The sequence below is a fragment of the Falco punctatus genome (genome assembly GCF_963210335.1).
Source record: "Falco punctatus genome assembly, chromosome: 5".
Classification (NCBI taxonomy): Eukaryota; Metazoa; Chordata; class Aves; order Falconiformes; family Falconidae; genus Falco; species Falco punctatus.
In genome coordinates, this window is record NC_137584.1 from 38786225 (window position 1) to 38803821 (window position 17597).

General features: G+C 45.1%; 1 protein-coding gene across 20 annotated transcripts in view; it reads right to left on the reverse strand.

The window, feature by feature from the left end:
- Positions 1-17597, reverse strand: part of AFDN (afadin, adherens junction formation factor) — a 168868-nt gene that overhangs the window by 129604 nt on the left and 21667 nt on the right. For all 20 annotated transcript variants that reach the window (XR_013928387.1, XM_080388958.1, XM_080388961.1 and 17 more), the window contains exon 1: positions 1-17597. This exon is cut by the window's right edge. Coding sequence is in view for 19 of the 20 variants with exons in the window: in XM_080388958.1 (XP_080245084.1) it covers positions 1-111 (111 nt within the window). In the remaining variant the exon portion in view is untranslated.

A 17597-nucleotide genomic window follows, 5' to 3' on the forward strand; every position in this document is an offset into this window, starting at 1 on the left:
CTCGGTGGGGTCGCTGATCTCGAACAGGTCCAGCCGGTTCGCGTTCCAGTGGTTGATGATGTCGGCGAGTTTGCGCCGCTCCTCCTCCCGGCTGCCGCCGCCGCCCGACATCCTCGCCGAGCCCGCCGCCGGGGAGCCAAGCTGGGGCCGGGCCCTGTCCGCCGAGCCCCGGCAAGGGGCGGAGGCGGGGACGGAGCGGGGGGTCTCTCGGTCCCGGCCGGGGAGGGGAGGGGCCGGCTCTCCCCTCGGCCGCTGCCGGCACGGGCGCCGCGGAAACGCCCCGGGATCGCGCCGCCGATAGCGATCGGCCCCGGAGGACAGCGGGGAAGGAGAGAAAGAGAAAGGGGGAAGGGCGGGGAGGGGGCGGGGAGCAGCAGGAAGGATGCCCCGAGCCGGCGGCAGCGGCCGCTGTGTCTCCCGGCTCGGCAGCGTCTGTCCCCGCTCGCCTGCCCTGAGCCGAGCGAAGCCGCCGCTGCCGCCTTTCTCCGCCCCGGTATCGCCCTCCCCTCGCTCGCTCCCTCACACACCGTCCCGTGCGCGCCCCCGTCCGCCCGCCCGCCCTCCTTCTCTTCTCCCCCTCCTCCTCCCGGGGCGTGCGCGCGCGTGCGCGCGCTCCCGCCGCCCGTCACCTCCCGCCGCCGTCGGCCGCGCGCCTCAGGAGGGCGCCCCCTCCCCCTCCGCTCCCCCCCGCTCCCCCCGGCGCGGGGCCAGGACCGGGGCCGGGGCGGGGCGGGGCGCGGCCAGGTGCGGCGGGTGCCTCCGCGCGGTGAACGGGCTGGGGGAGGGGCGGCGGCAGGGGACGGGCGGCGGCCGTTGGCGCGGCGGGGGACAGGCACGGGGAGAGGCTGCCGGCAGGAGGCCTGTCGGCGGCCGCGGGAGCGGCCCCGGGATCGCTGCCTGCCGCGCCGGGGCCCGCGGCCGGGCGCTCGCAGCAACAAAAGGCCCGGGCAGCCGCGGCCGCGGGAACAAAGACCCTGCGGGCGGCGGCTGTGGCGGCCCCGCCGTGGCCTCTCCGCGCCGTGGCGGGCGGCGGGAGCCTCCCCGCTTCCCAGCCGTCCCTCCCGCGGGCAGGGGTCAGGCGCACGGCCGGCGGGGGGCAGGTCACGGCCGCTGCGGAGCGGAGCGGTGCCACCCGCGGCCGGCGGCCCATCACCCCGCCGCGCTGGGCCTCGGCCTCGCCTGCCCAGCCGGGGAGTAACGCGCCGCCGCTTCCCCGGGCGCGGCCGTGCTCCATAACGTTTGTGGAGTGGTTTTGGAGGACTGCTTGAAAGGAATTGACTAAAAAGACTGTATTGACAGAAATTTCCGCACCTTTAGATGAACCTGAGATGGAGTTAAAGCATCGGATGTGTTCTAATAGGTTTTACGTGTGGTTTCTCACCAAATGTGTCGGTTGCCTGTAAGAGGCATCGACCGTTGTATAGGCTCTGGGATCCAGGACAGCTCTGGGGCTTGGGCTCCTTTACAACCTGTGAAGTAGTGCATCCTGATACTTCAGCGGCTGTATTTGTTTTGCAACAGGCATCCTCTGGAACTTAGTCCTCGAACAACCCGTACTTCAACTTGCTTGTCCGAGTGTATGTCTTTTTTGGTTTCTTCAGATGGTTAACAAGTACTGTTTCTTTTCAGTGTACCTTTAGTGTACCTGGCAGTATTTCAAGTTCGTCTTTGCTGAGGGAGTTCAGATGAGTGGGTTTTGCTGATGAAGTTTTGATTGGCTAGGTTATTTGAAGAAGGAGATTCCTCAGGGGCCTTGTCTACATTAAGCAATTAAATTATTGTTTTTATCCAGCAGTATAGCTCCTGTATAAGTACCAGCAGTTCTGGTTTTACAGGCGAAGGTCAGTTACACTTTTGCCCTACATCTGTAATTGTGCCATATTAGAGCTTTACAGTTCCAAGGACGGAAGAGATCCTATTACTTGGGTCCCAGACTACGGGAGGTGTTGAACACCCATCTGAGAGCCCTTGGAGAACTTGGAGGGGGGGGAACAAAACCTCAACTTCTTGTAATATCATCCTAAAGTTTACTTCCTTTTGGAAGTGTAGAGAGAACAAGGAAAAAACAAACAAACATAGTTCATCTTACATAAAAGGGGGGGGGGGGAAATCATGCTGGCTTTTTTTCTATATCCAGAAAGAGAGTGCTACCAGATAACTTGATGTTCTGGCAGTGTCTGCAAAGATCAAGAAACCATGTGAAATTTGTGATGCGATAGTCCACAACCCAGACAGATAGCCGCGTGCTCTTTTAGAGATGACATTTGTGGAGTGGTGTGCTGATTTAGATGCTTGGCTCTGCCTGGATATTGGTGAAGCGGGGGAATTGTTCAAGACACAGGATGAGAAAGAGTGGCTGTATTCAGGATTAAGAAGGACGCTTTTAGGTACAGGGTGTTCATAGATGACCATCTTGCTATTACAAGCTACATAGATAAAATTGTTTTTCCAGGGCAAAAGAGGCCATTGCTCTGGGAAAACTGGCTACTGAAAGTTGTTGATTTAGCATTGCTGGCATGCCAGGGTTTTCAAATGCTGAGGAGCACCAGGAGTAAAATTATCACTGTGCTGGACCCACGTGGTGTATATAATCAGCTGTGAATTTATTTCTATTTTAACTGCAGCTAGTCAGCATTTCTAAACCATAGCTAGACTCCAGCCTGGATACAAACAAATCTCTCAAACTGAGCAGAACTGGAGCAAGCTAATAAAGTTTACATGTCATGTCTCAGGAATCACAAGTCACTACGATGTATTACTGTAGTGGCAGGAGCAATGGAAATGCTACGGATAGTCAGATACTAGCAGTGACCACAGTGCTGATTAGCTCTGCGCTGAGCTGGACAGTGCTGAAGCAGTATTGAAAGAAACCAGGCCCGCTTGTACCTGCAGAACAAGTTGTTGCCGTCAACAGTCAAACGGGGCAGCAGCTTTGGTATGACATCGGGGTTTAAGAAAAATTATAATGTAGACAAGAATTTAGCTGCCTGAGTAAACCAGCAGGACGGTACATGTATGGAGATTGCGCTGTGGGAGATAAAGCATAAGCCTTGATCTCCTTGGAAAAGCTGGTGTGCAGGCAGCTAAAGCATGACATTATAGTGTACCAGCTAATTTACAGTGGAAAATGTGTGCTGCTTCACTTTCAATCCCTATTTTTTTCATAGGGCTATTGCAATGAGAAGTAAAACAGCTGCTATAAAGCCTAGCAAGTGACATGATTCCAGTGAACAGTTGTAAAAAAAAATTCAGAGGTATTTATGAATGGAAAGCATTATACACATAAAATACATGATAAACAGGATTGTGTGTTTGAGCTGTCATCAATGCATCTTCCATTTAAGGTATTGCCTAAAGTTACTAGAAACCATTACATTATTTTTTTCTCTGTGTTCTGAGATTTTTATCATTTACGTAGTGAGAAGACAGAATCCTATTTGAGATTCCAGTTCAACCCAGCATTCTTGTAGGTAGTCCCACTGAAGCCAGTGGCAGAGTTAGATTTAACTCTGTAAGTGATCACATACTTGATAAGAAATAATAGGGCGAGAGAAGCAAAAGAATGGGGAACAAAACCTGCTTTACTTGTAAGTGATAATGAAAAATGTTTTTTACTTTTTTCCTTACTGAACAATGTTCTTTTTTAAGGTGCCTAAGATAACTAAGCTACCATAAGCTGTTACTGTGAGTGTTTGTTCAGCACACAAAGTATAATATGCATTTTACAGGACAAATAAGATAAATGCCCTTCCCTGTAAAGCTTGCAAGTTAAATTTTGTCACAAATGCAAGCAACAACTAGAGGAGAGATCCATAAAGAAGAAACGCAGATATACAAGGAGGCCTTTGCCATCCTCTCTGTTCCTCGAGACATATAGAAGTGCGGTGCCCATGTGGTTACCGGCCGTGAGGCAGTCCTGTCTGTGCAGCTTCTGTCATTAATCATATTGGCAAAAATCTATCTGTCCCTGGGCGATCTGATGGTTATAAGCAACAACAACGTACAGGATCCCTTTATTATTGCTGCTTAGCTAGTGCAGTTCGTGCATAGGGAAGGTTTGCATGAAGGTAGGGTCGTGCTCTGCTGGTCTCCTGGCTGCTTGCCAGCTGCCCATATGGTTGCCAGAATGCAGCATTAATTTTCTGAGGCAGCGTGCCTCTGATGTGTAGTGCCACGCTGTATAAATCAGCACACTATTGGAAGTTATAAATTCATAGATAAGACTGCAATTATTAAGGTAAAGCTTCTCATGGCTTCCCAAGTGTGCATGCCTTTCAAGAGCAGAGGTATCGGAGCTGTAGCATTGTATAACGCAATGCAAAAGCTATGTTAGAGCAACATTCATGTGGCAAACCTGGGTCATCAAACTGCAGTCCTTACATAGACAACACACCCACTGAGGTAAATAAATTAGCCGGAATAAGGATTGCAGCTTTGGACACTATAAACACACATGAGTCAGGGAGGGAAAAGAAGTTTTTCATTGCACCATTATCTCACCTGCATGAATTGCACACACTGTGTACATCAAAGTATCAATTTCATAGCCTAATTGGTAAACAAACATAGTACATACAGGCTACGTGGGCAAATTCATGCTGCATGAAAAATCTTTACTGTATGTTTAGATCCCACTTTTCTCACATATGAATGTAGAAGCTTATATTTAATAACCTTGACCTCTTTAAAATACAAGTAAAGGGAGGGGGGGAGTAGAGGGGAAAACAGGGCAAGTGTGGCAAGTTATGTAATTGGGTTTTTGAAATCTTCAGGTTTTCAGTTCAATTATCCTCGCTCTATTTTTAGGGAGAGGGAAGCACAAAACTGTGTAAATGGCAGCTGTCTTAATAAATGTATCTTACTTCTTGGTTTATATATGGATGAATTACAGAAACTGTCAAGAAAGTTCCGTTAAGGCAGATAATTAATTTCTATTATGCATAGAAGATCTTTAAAAGTTATTTATTGGTAAATGCTTCTGAGGTCAAGACCCCTGAAGTTATATTTGTACTAATAAAACACATGGTGTAAGGGCCTTTCTCTAGCCCTACAGCCAACTGGCCTAGCCTGGTTTTAGTTGTTTTAGCTCTAAAACAGGGTGGCTGCATGCAAATTGCCTGCTGGAGTGGTCACTGGCGCTTGCAGACTCCTAGACTGTGCCCAGTTGTTGTCTGTGAGCTATCCAGTTCATAGCTAGACCATGCTTACAGTTTTGCTTACAGAAGGTCAGGCACAAAGGAAGTGGATCTGGGTGCTGAAATGATCTGGTGGAACATTTTGCAATGGAAAAAGAGCCTGAAAGCTCTTCTTGCTCAGCTGGCTTCAAGGCAGGGTCCTCTCCCTGGACGGGTGCTCAGGCATGCTTTTGTTTGTAGGTTCAGGGCAAACACAGCCTCTGTCCTGTCTTCGCTGAAGTGTGCCCTTCAGCAAGGTGGGTGAGAGTTTGTCCTGCTGCATGTGAACATTCATGTGGACTTTGGCAAGATGTATGTTTGTCTTCAGGTGAACGACTCCTGGAAATCAGAAGCACATGGGAAGAGGGTCAGGTCCTGGTTAGCAGTTGACATCAGCCTAATACTGAAATCTTGCAGGATTCATCATCAGATGAATACTGAATGCTTTTCTGGAAAACACTTTTTATCCAGGGAGTGCTGCTGTCAACGCAGAGGTATTGAGGAGAAATTTAATGGCTGGTGTACACATTAGATTATCAGATGATCTCTCCTGGCCTTCTCTTGTATAATTTAAAATGCAATCAGTTAAAGTACAGAGCTGCTGCAGGTACCACAAAAACTTTCTGATAGTTTTTATTTTTAATCACAGATCTCTAAAGCCTTTTCTCCCAGACTGCTGTGTTGTGAAAGATGAGAAATTGGCCAACGTTAAGAAGGGAAAGGAAGAAACTGAGTCTATGTGAAATTGTAAGGTGCACAGTGTAAATAAACTGACATCCCCTGTCTCCAGAAATGTGGCTATTCTGTCTGTGGTATACAGCATTATTTGTAAAAATGGTAAAGATGCTTAGATAGAAGTTATGCATTTCTTTCAAGTTGAGGGTAGTTCTCCAATCAGCAGTCCAAACCAAGCTATTAGTTAGAGAAATGAGTAATCATTTCAGGGCTCTTTGAGCAAGATGTAGTGGGTGCTTGGTCCTGTAATTAACCTGCTGGCATTTGCCACGCGTTCTCTCCATCCTGTAATTACTTGATGGAAAAAAAATAAAGCCATTCAAAGCATACATTGTCTAGAAAATTGAAAGAGCATTCATTTTAATCTGTTTTCACACTCACCTGATGACTGTGCCACGTAGAGCAGAAGTCTTTTGACCACCTGAGTAGTCAAACCTGAGTAGTTTTTGTTAGAAAAGTTTGATTTGGAAGCAAAGTGGGTCAGCATGCCATTGGCATTTTGTTTTTATTTTACTTTTTTAGAATCAATCCGAAAGTACCAAAAGGATTTTCACTTAAAAACATCTTACCACCGAGCTAAGAATGTAATGAACATTCAGTTATTTGCTCCAACAATCGCTGTTCCTTTAAATCATGTTACATGCGTAAGTCCTGCATGTGGAGAGCTTTAGCCTCAAAAAAAAAATACTTCAGGAAGCTTGTAAGTGAAGACATTGGTGTAAACCTGTGAAATGAAAGTGCCTGCTCAGAAAAAAAAGGCCAGTCCTTCCTTCTGCAAGTTTTCCTTAGTAATGTTTCTGCTTTCTTGAGGACTTTGTCCAGAACAAGTACAGAATAGAAGTGGAGTTTGTACATATGAATGAAAAACAATGGAAAGCATCAGGGAACTCCTCTGCAGAAACCGGTGGTGAGATTTGTTTTATCTAACCTGAATTGTCCAAAAGTTAGAGTGAGAGGGTAAGTGTAGACTCCCTCTCTATAGGTAGTGGAGAGAAGCAATTGAGACCTAGTGACAGGATTAAATCTTAACTTTTAGATGGCTACGAAGAAGTGAGATGAATCCCTTCTTGAGAGTAATGCTGCCATCCCTGTTTCTTCAAAGCTTCAGTCTTTTGATTGTGGCATCGACTTCACTTCCAAGCCCGCCGTTACTTTAGCCAGTGGTGTCAATTTTTGTACCAGGCATGATACAACTGTATTGGTCATCTAATTTATACAAAGACGAGGAATCCTCCACCTACTTTAAAATGAGCATCAGACTCAGTGAAGGATGTGTTTTTCAGTTTGTGGATGTCGCAGCTCAGTCCAGCCCAACTGGGTAAAGAAGGGGATAGCGGGGGTGGGGGTCAGCATATTACTGGGTGTATTTACATTGCAGGATGTGAACTAGAGATAGTTGGGCTACATTTAAAAACACATCCTTTTCAGCTGGCCAAACTTGTCCATGTGAAATTCTCTCCTGCCTCACCGCCTAGACAGCTAGCTGGGATGTCTGTGCTCAGCACCACATCTGCCAGTGCAGGAATACTCAATACGCTTTGAAATAACCAAGCACTGACTCCTCTGTGAGACCAATCTTTAATACGAGGTTGTGTGTTTTCTCCTCAAACACCCTCAGTTTTCATCCTATGCAGCTCCTTGACCGTGGGAAGAGACCCAGCCAAAATCACGAAGGTACTTCCCTTCAGATCCTTCTAAATTCACTACAGTCCCAAGGCTTGTTAGCTGCTAACTAGCCTGTTGATAAGGTACTTGGTATGCTGTGACCTCTGCTTGTTATGCTAACCATAAACTTCACATTTTACCCTGTTTTCCACATCGTTCCCCTTCCTGTCTGGTCATTATATTCCTTTCCTCCTTACTGTGTTTCAGTATGTACTGGGATCCACATATTACTTTGAGGCAGGGACCATCTTCTTGTGCACGTGTGCAGCAGTTAGCTCAGACCGGTAGGGGCAAGATGCATCACCACATGATAAATATTAAGGCTTGCTGGAAAGCAAGTGTGACTACCAGACCCTGGTACAATGAGCATCAGCGTTTTGTATTCTTGGCTTCTTCTCCCATAAGTGCAATTTTGTACAACAGCAGGGAATGGAAAAACCAGACCATCTCCTGGCAGCACGGACAGGCTGACACAGTGGCAGTTAGAGCTTGTTGTTAATGACCCTGTCATGCACTACGTAAAGCCTCATCAGTAATTAAAGAAATGTGTACGACTGACCTTACTTAATGTTACCCAGCAAGACTCTGTGGGATCTATTTGAGAAAATCCTAAAGACGGCATACTCCACCTTGTAAGCACCTTCAGGGTCAACACCTCCCAGACAAGCTCTCCCATCTGCAGTTATTCTAAGTGCAAAATTTGTCCTTACATTGTAAAAGTGGGTTTAGATGTGGCCAAACAAAAACCAAACAAAACCAACCAACCAAACAAACAAACAAAAACATACAGTTTGGGAGTAGATCTGACATCAACAAAATATGGTTTCCAAGGTATATATCCCAGGGAAGGCTATCCAGATCCAGCACTGGAGGCCAATCAAATGAGAAACCAAGAAGTGAAAGATCGTTGCAGACAAAGATTATGGAGGACTATGGTTCACGGGGAGAAGGATCTCCTGAATCACATTACTTCTGCATTTCAAAATGGGAAGATCACTGCTTTTACTCTGACCAAAGTTAGAAATGCATATGCAGAAATAGGCACCTACATTAATGACCTGTATTCCAAAATGCTGTAAATTCCCAGCCATCAAAGGCACCTTTGAATCTGCACTTACAAATTTAGACCACGAGGCATGAAAAATGTGTCCTTTGCCTCCCAACAGCACCTATTTGAATATGGGAATTCAACAGACAGGCTCCGCAAGAAAACTTCACCCGACGTGGTTATGGCAGAGGGATGTAAACTGCTTAATGTAACAAATCCCCAGGGTCCGGAGACGCTGCTCCGAAGCTGGGGCATGCTGCCAGGCTGCAGGTTTGCCCTGCCAGGGGCTCTGCCTGCTCAGCCTGGCCCTGGAGCACAGCAGGGGTCGGCCACCCTGTGCCCGCCTGTGTCATGCTGGCTGCGGTGTGTTCACGTGGCACTGCTTTGGGTATCGCTAGCAAGGATGTCATGGCAGCAGGGAGCTCAGCAAAGCTCACCAAGCGTGCTGCTCAGCCCAGGGTCAGGCTGGTGGGCCTCTTGGCTGTCAGGATTATGCTGCTAGCAGCTTTTTAAACCTAGGGCAGGGTAGTCATCCCAAGACACGGGCACTTCAGTTTGAGTAGGGTTTGGAAATCCTCAGCCTGTGTTGGATTTCCTTGCAGTTATTGACCCTAATCTGACCCTCAGAATTACCATCATGTTAGAAGGCAGCACAGTGAGATTACAGCTTCTTCTCACTGTAACTTTTGATTGACAGTGGGCTAAGAAAACATCATCCGCTAAGGAGATGTAATATAAAAAGCCCTGCTGCAGGCATGAGCTGTGCCTCAGTGCAGAGGGAGCAACGGAGAGACTCATATATATTCCAGTAGATTATGAGGCAGAATGAGCAGCAGATCTGTTCTGGTTTATTTAATACAAACTGTAGAATTTAATTCAGCTGCTCTTTGGATTAAATCAGTGACTTACATTTGGTGTCCTACCTTTCATAAAGACTTGACCTGAAGACGGCAAGAGGCAGAGGATACAGAACCTTGTGGGGCTCGTTCCAGCTGTTAATCACCCTCACCACTGAAAGGTGTGTCGTAGTTGATGTGTCCAAATTCAACTTCCAGCCAGCAGCTCTTGTCACACTTCTCTGTTTTGTTCAATAGCCCTTTGGTACTTTGTATTTTCTCCCTTTTAAGACACTTATATCTTACCTTCTGGTTTATAAAGACACTAACTTTATCTTCTTTTTAACTAACTAAACAGATAACCCTCCCTCTCACTGTGACACACCTTTTCTAGCTTGGAAGTAAGCACTGAGGCTGTTCACTTGCAAGCATATCTTGACTTTTCTGAAAGGGGATAGCATCCAGCAAAACAACAATTTGTCTTTCTGGCTGTAGGAGCTGAAGCTCTCACCGAATCCTTCAGGGCCTCCTGGCATGGAGGTTAGCTCTGCATAAATCAGGCCGTACGTCTCATATCAAGTTCTTCCTGCACTTCCTGCACTGTATTGTTTCAGATGAGGGTACAGAGCATTACCTGATTAATAAAAAAAAATACGTATGAAGACAACATTCCTTCATGTGCACAGTAGCATTCTTTCTAGCCATACATCTTTTTAACAAATGTAAAATATTTTAAGGAGGAACTATTTACATTCTGTCTGCAGTAATACAACTAATTTTATTGCTTATAACCAGGCTTTTTGATGTCTGTAAGTGCAAAGGAGCCTCTAAACACAAATCTCTCTAAATGGAAATAAATATATGGTCAATATTTCTTTTTTTCCCCTTGTCATTCTTTTAGACCAAGAAGTGATGTGTTAAGTTACATCAGGGATAGTCTAAAGCTCAGTCCTAATGACCTGATGGGTTGCTTATAGAGAAAATGCTAAGACATCCTTAAGGAAAGCAGGTGAATCACAGATCACTTGCAATGGCTCTGAAGACTGTATATATGATTACTCTTCTTTTGTTAGGGATTATAGACTGTTCTATTCCTTGTTAAACACAGTAGGAGCATTACTGCAAGTCAGAGAGGACTGGCACTGGTAAAAATTCCTGTGATCCATAGCTTTACTCAATGGCCAGGTTGGGGGGTTTCTTCCTCAGAACAAGCTACAGCACATACACTTCAAGAAGGAGAAAAAATATGCAAGGATATGAAATGTGTTTTCAGAAATATTTACAAGATCTTCCAAAGTCCTAGTTACTTGCATTTGCCCCTGGAAAGCAGATATACCAGTGTATATACAGAAAGCCCTCAACCTTTCAGCAAGGGTAAGATACTGAAACAGATGTAAAGAAAATAATAATTTAATGGTGTCACATATAGACAAATAAAGTCTTGAGCTCAAAGGGCTCTGTTAGACTGAGCAGAGAAAAAGAAAGTCTTCAGAAATTATTATTCCTTTTGAACATAATTTTTTTCCTTAAAGAGCATCTTAAAGAGCCTGCAACTGCCCGGCTTTGCTGTGATATCTGTACAGCAGCCTGTTGGATTAACTGTACAGGAGATTTAAAAGGGTTATTCCAGGTTTCACACCAGTGCTGGAAAAATAAAATTACACCAGACTCAAACTGAATTAAGTAGTTAAGAGCCAAGCCTAACACATTAAAGTGACCTTCTCGTTACTGATTTAATGTTTTTCAAGCAAAGCCATGATCCTTTGCCACTGATGTAAATGGATTTGCTATTGACTATTGACTGTAGCAAAACCAAAACTGAGGCTCATTTGTGGTTCAAGACTTTTTACAAAGGGATTTGGCACACTTAATGCACAGTGGTAAAACAAAAGCAACATTGAATGGGTAATAGATACACAGAGAAGGGACGAGAGCAGAATAAAATAAAAGGCTGTCCATTTTAGAAGAAAGTCCCTCTTCCACTCCACCTTTTCCATTTTTCCTGCTGTTTTCCTCCTTCCTTCTTTCTTCCTTTCCTTTTCTTTCTTTTCCTTGCCTTTCTTTGCCTTGCCTTGCCCATTCTAGAAGGCAGTCACATTATTTGCTGAGTTCCTCTTTACTAAGAATATAACTCAGCTCATGCTAAGTTATGCGTATGCTTACATATCTTTCCTGACTACAGATATTTAGGTGAAGTCTGGCCTTAATTAGGATCTTCAAGGATTTCTCCGGCTGATAACAAGATGCTCAGAGAGGCTGCCTTTACCACGGGAAAGCCAAGCTCACTGCAGCTTCTCTGGCATTGAAAAGAGAGGCTCTGGCGGAGGCCACTTCAGAGCAGGATCCTCACCTTGCTGTTCTGAATCAGCCCCTGGAAATGCTTCTCTTCCTTAATTTTGGAGCAACAATAGGAAATCCTTTGCATACCACATGCCTCTCGTCTCATCACGTGCCAGACCCTGAGCTCCATGTGTGGAAGCTCCCACACCAGCCCTGGAGCCAGGGGCTTTGGTCACCATCTCTGCCGTTCATGCGGTGCCTGTCCCTGGCCTCCGTGGGGCTGGGAGGCAGGAGCGGGCAGAGGAGCCCAGGGCAGGGCAGGCGGGCAGGTGACGTTCCTCAGGCTCGTTACTACCACGGCCCCCAGAGCTGAGGGACACCTGCTCCCCCAGACTAACATCAGCCGCAGCAACCACCCCTTCAGTGGCCCTTCCTGAGGAGAGAGTGCTGGGCAAAAGCTGGGGTTGACAAGTCCATCACATTTATCATACTACGTTTTCTTTTAGGATAAGCATGGCCCACACATACGTGAGCAATGAGAAGGGGGAGAAGACACAGCCATATGTCCCAGACTCATGTTGTGCTGTGGCGGATCCTCCATCACTTGGTGTTTTCATGGCTGTGCCGCAATCTACCCTGCTTTGGCACCCACCTTTTTCCTGTGCTTGAGTACCTAATGACGCCATGTTCCCGAACAAATGCCTGCACTGCTTCTTAGCCAGGGCAGAAAGAAACTTGCCTACCACAGAGGGAGATCCTGTCTGGCAGAATTTGAATATCCAAGTCAGGCAGACTTCCCTTGTGGGAATACTCTCCTCTGACGTGTCCAACCGGTGCGTTTGCCTACGTTTTTGAAACTGCCGTACCTCAAAGAATGGGGTATAAACCTGCTGCATGAGGAGGTTTGGTATCCACTGACTACTGAGTCTTTCCAGAGCTGGAGAAAGAGTCAGATCATGATCTCAGTCTGACTCTCTGTTTGACAGAGCTTTTCAAAATCGTGAGCAAGCCCTAAGAGCTGCTTATGAAAATTAGAGTATGAAAATTAATCATAATGTGCATCACCTCTTTTCATCCAGCTATCAAAACTGGGAGTGAACTTAGAAACTCCCATTTTATACAGAGGAGGAAGCAGATGCCAAGTGAATCAATGAAGCAGAAAAAGGAGGCAGGCTTCTGTCTCCTCCCTACCCGCTCACGCACTGCACCGCCCATAGGTACCTGTCGTGCTGCTCTTGGCTAACATTTGTTAGAGGTGTTAGTAAATGCAGCTATTCTTGTCTGTCCCTAGGCAGACCCCATGGATGCCACCCTGGGCTGAATACCTGTCAAGTAGCTCAGATACATCCAGGCACCCAGACGAGTGCTGGCCCAAATGGCTCCCGTACCTTAGGGATGTGGAGAGGGTGGAGGGGAGGTGCAATGGCATTTTCCATGCTCAGCGGCAGCCTCAGCATACTGCCTGCCTGTCTGTCATCAGATTCTCCCAAAAAAGAGCTGTGCATGAGGACCTCCCCACCCACAATCTGTTCCTGAGGCGTGCCCCTCGCAGGTGAAGAGTTTTGTTACGGAGGGAGGTCACTGAAAGTGTATTTGAATCTCAGCAGCAGAGGCTCCACTTGCATCCTCAGATCACCCATTCAAAGGCAGGACTGCACCACTCTGTTGTGACTTACTCAGTCAAAGTTGTGTTACAATCAAATTTAAAAAGCTCCAATTTTAGGCGCTAAGCAGAGATCGGATCCTAGAAGTTCAGGCTATGCCTGAGGGGTGAATGCTGAAAGGTGTCTGGAAGAGGAGCTAGTAGCAAAGTCCACGGCACCGACATGCCAGCAAGAACAGGTTGCAAGACTCAGAGAGAGTTTTAAGGGTTACTCAGATTATATACTCATGTATGTCAGTAGTGCTGGCAATTTGCCTTCTACATCGTGTCAGTGGGTATCAGCTTAAATCCACTTTATAGCTCCCTAAAAAAGAATGTGTTTTCTTAAAGAGCTTTAAAGAAAACCAACGCAAACTCAATACAAATTGACCTGTCCTTTAGACAGGAAGAAACCATCCAGTTATTTTGTCACTAAGTTCAATAAAAATAATTACTTTACCAATACATAATAGTACCCTGGCTCTAGCTATCAGATAAGCAAACTTCAGTCATATGGATGAGAACTGGAAGAAGTCATTAGCAGCAGAAAGGCAATTTTAACAGTTCTGTGTTTGATTCCCATGGAGAATGTCATATGTCAGTCACGTCTCCTAAACCAAAAACTGTTGGCATTCCCATGGAAAGTAGTATGTATACAGATAGACTCATTGGCTTGCTTTCACCCAAGCTTGTTTTGATACAAGAAGAAAAACACATTAGTTGTTTTATGAGGTTTTTTAATTCAGATTTTTAGCTGGCACAAGTCAGTGCATCTTCAGTGATTTGGGTCTGGATTACGTTCACACCAGAGTCAAGGAAATGCACTGCAGTGGAGCTAAACTGATTTACATTTGCTGAAAATCTGGTGAATTTTCTCAAGCCTCTTTTGTAGTGATATAAATACAGTGCAAAGTCAGTGTGAAATCGTGGATACATAAGAATTTTAATATTTGGCTGTAACACATATGTATGTGGCTATCTATCTAAAAATGTATGAATATATGTTTTACTTCCCAGTGCTTGTCACCGGATTAATGTAAGGGAATACAAGTAAGTGACCCAAAGTCCACTCATTCCTTATGAGCGCCACTCCTGGTGCCACTGCATCTGTAGCTAAAGGTGGGTTCTTACACAATACTCAGGTTCCCTCTGTGTTATGGAAATAGTAGCTTATCCAGGTGTGGAAGCTCCCATTTGTATGACCACCAGCTCCAGTAGCTGTCCGTCAGCCCAGGCTTCCCTCCACTGTGACGGTGGTGACAGCTCTTGTCAGAGCCTCCTGGGGAAACAGACCCCTGGAGTATCAAACACCCCATCCCCAAGCCTTCTGGTGTGCAGGAGAATGGTCAGAGGGACTGGAACCACAAAAGATGAGAGGAAGAAGGAACATACATTTAAAGAATAAAGAATTAAAAGTGAGGGACAGTAGGACAAGAACTGCGGGCAAGAGATGCAAGGTAAAGCATGTAGACCAGAGAGGGATGGGTAAAGATAGAGATGACAATATAACTGTGTCAGGGCACAGACCAAAGAAATAAAAATAGTTCCTAAGTGATTGTAAGGGAAGGTTTCCACCCAAATCCAGGTATCACAGCTTTGAAACTGTCTCTGAGTTGTAGCCTCTCTGATAACCTACCCCTGCAGCCTGCAGGGTTGGTCCTTCTCGGCACTGTCCGTTTGTGAGCAGAGCTTTCTGTGTGCTCTTGCCTTCTGGTTGCGGATAAATGACATCTTCCCTGCAGAGAGTCACTCACGGGAACAGTTTCCCTATAAGACTACCTGTGGCACAGTAGTACTGCCAGCAGCATGAATTAGCTCTGCTTTTCAGGACATACAACGAATTAGTTAGCATTTCTGCTTCTATTCCCTTCTAAGAGTTGTCATGGTTTATGTCTTGTTGATCACCTTTCCCAGCACAATGTTTATTTTCTTCTGTTTGCTCTGACTTTGGACAAAAGGTGGCTTGCTATGGCATGCAAAGGCAGTATCCTGGGAAAGAATGATGTAAACTTCATCGTGGATTCATTTAAATAATACTTTCTACTGCCGGTGATATTGGGTGATGGTAACATTCCCATGGATGCAGCTCCCCGTGGAAACAGGACGATGGAAGAAGCTTCTACAGCATTTGCTATATATTTCAACCATTCTCTGCTATCAACAACAAGGAGCTGTAAAGCCCAGATTTCCTGCATGGGAAGAGCAGTTTAAGCAATGCAAATCTGGTATATACAATTTAGTGCTTTACATGCGTTTCACTCCTGAATAGCTTTAAAATAGCTTTCCCCTTGCAAGATGAAATTTCCAGTTGACAAACAGCTTGACTTGGAGCCCATTTTTGTGCTAGAAAAATATTGTGGATCAACTGTTTCTGAGAAAAAACTCATCATAGTGAAACTTATCTTTTAGAATAACCATGCAAAATATCTCTGATGGGCAAATGCTTGGCGATTAATGTTTATCGTGGTTCCTTTTTAAGTACTGACTTCTATTTTTGTGCTGAACTTTCTCTAAATTGGTGACACAATGTTATCTCAAGACCTTTCAGCCAGATAAGACCATGCCAGTTCCTTCAGAAAAGGTTTTCTGTCTATGGATTTTGTACATATTTGGGGTAGGGAAGCATTGTGGGAAGCAAAACACTGACTGTATTTAAATTACTTTTTAATTCCTAAAAGGTGATGTTAGCTAGGGAGTTGACCTGAAAGTTTTTGTTCACTTGCATAAGTCTGAGATAGGCTTTATACCAGATTTGTCCAAAGACTTTGGACAGATGCTCTAGAAAGCGTAAAGAACCAGCCCAAAAAAGGATAAGGAAAATTAATGTTCTAAAATCTCTGTGACCATCCACCTTGGGCAGAGAAAAGTCACAGCACTAAAAAGTACCCCCTACCAACATGTGACTAGTCATCTTGAACGGAGCAAATGTCTGTTCAAGAGATGTGATGTCCAGCAGATCACCATCTGGCTTATTGGCTGCAATCCTAGGTTTTTGTACAAATCCAGAAGCCTCAAAAAGCTGATATTTTCAGACTCCAGCTACCTTCAAAAATTATTTTTTTTTCCCCTCTTCTTCTCTTCCTCTATTCTTCTATGCTGTGAGGTACCGTGGTCTTTTCATATTCCTTAGTCTTATGTGTGAAAACAGGCATATCGAATGCATGCATATGAGCACATGTAGAGTCAATCTAGAGAAGGCTTTGCTGTTCAAATATTATTTTATAAAATTGGGTTTTAGAGTCTATTGTATGTTTACAAGTCTGAAAAGACTCAATTATCTACAATTCCTGATAAATAATGTTTTTGAACTTCTTATCAAATGTATAAACAACTCTGAGAGTGGAGGCAGGGAAAGGTAACAACTAGATTTTCAAGGCTGCCAATATGATTTTCAAAAGCACCAGAGCAGGCTGTCTCTTTATGTATGCAGTCATTCAGCAACATAATTCTAAGAAGAAAACTAATAATTGTCCCTGAGACAATCCGATTGTCAGACACTAGTTTTATTTCAGCACAAAGGTTAACATTTTCAATCACAACTTGACAGGTTTTGGTAAAATTCTTCAGCTGGATTTTCTAAACAGAGGGCATCTCTCTTTGATTCTTTTTTAAATGATAAGGACTTGTTATTTGTGAAGTAATTTGACTAAATTCCTGTATAATATTGAAGCTCATCAACTTTAGTATGATAATTTTAATTAATTCTAAATTAATAGCAATATTTAATTTTATAACTTCTTTAAGTGTTTGAATTAATGAATAGAGTAGATACTGAGTTTCATTTCTTGCAACACTCAGGACCTATGAGGCTGTCAGCCGGTCAACCTAAACACCTGACCAGCTTCCCTGATCCCCATCCAATGCCATAAGATTTCCCACCTACTCAGTTGTGCTGGTTGAACTTCGTTGTCATTTTAAAGCTGATTAAGAACAGCAAAAAGCTGTGATTTAAAATATTTAAATTTAAAATCTTCTGCATTAAGCTGAAGTTTGCCCAAAGCACTCAGGAACAGACTGAAACTGAACCTAAGCTGCGGAAGGACAAGACGTGCCAAAGCCACCAGTGGTTGACGGTAGCATCCCAGCTGCCCATTCGTGTGTCCATTGACATGGCGGTGAAACCACTGGGGAGCAGCATGGGTGGATGGGGCTGGCTTAGCCACTTTCATTGGCATGGCTCACAAAATTTCTTCCTCACTGCCTCTGCTGTCCTCTTT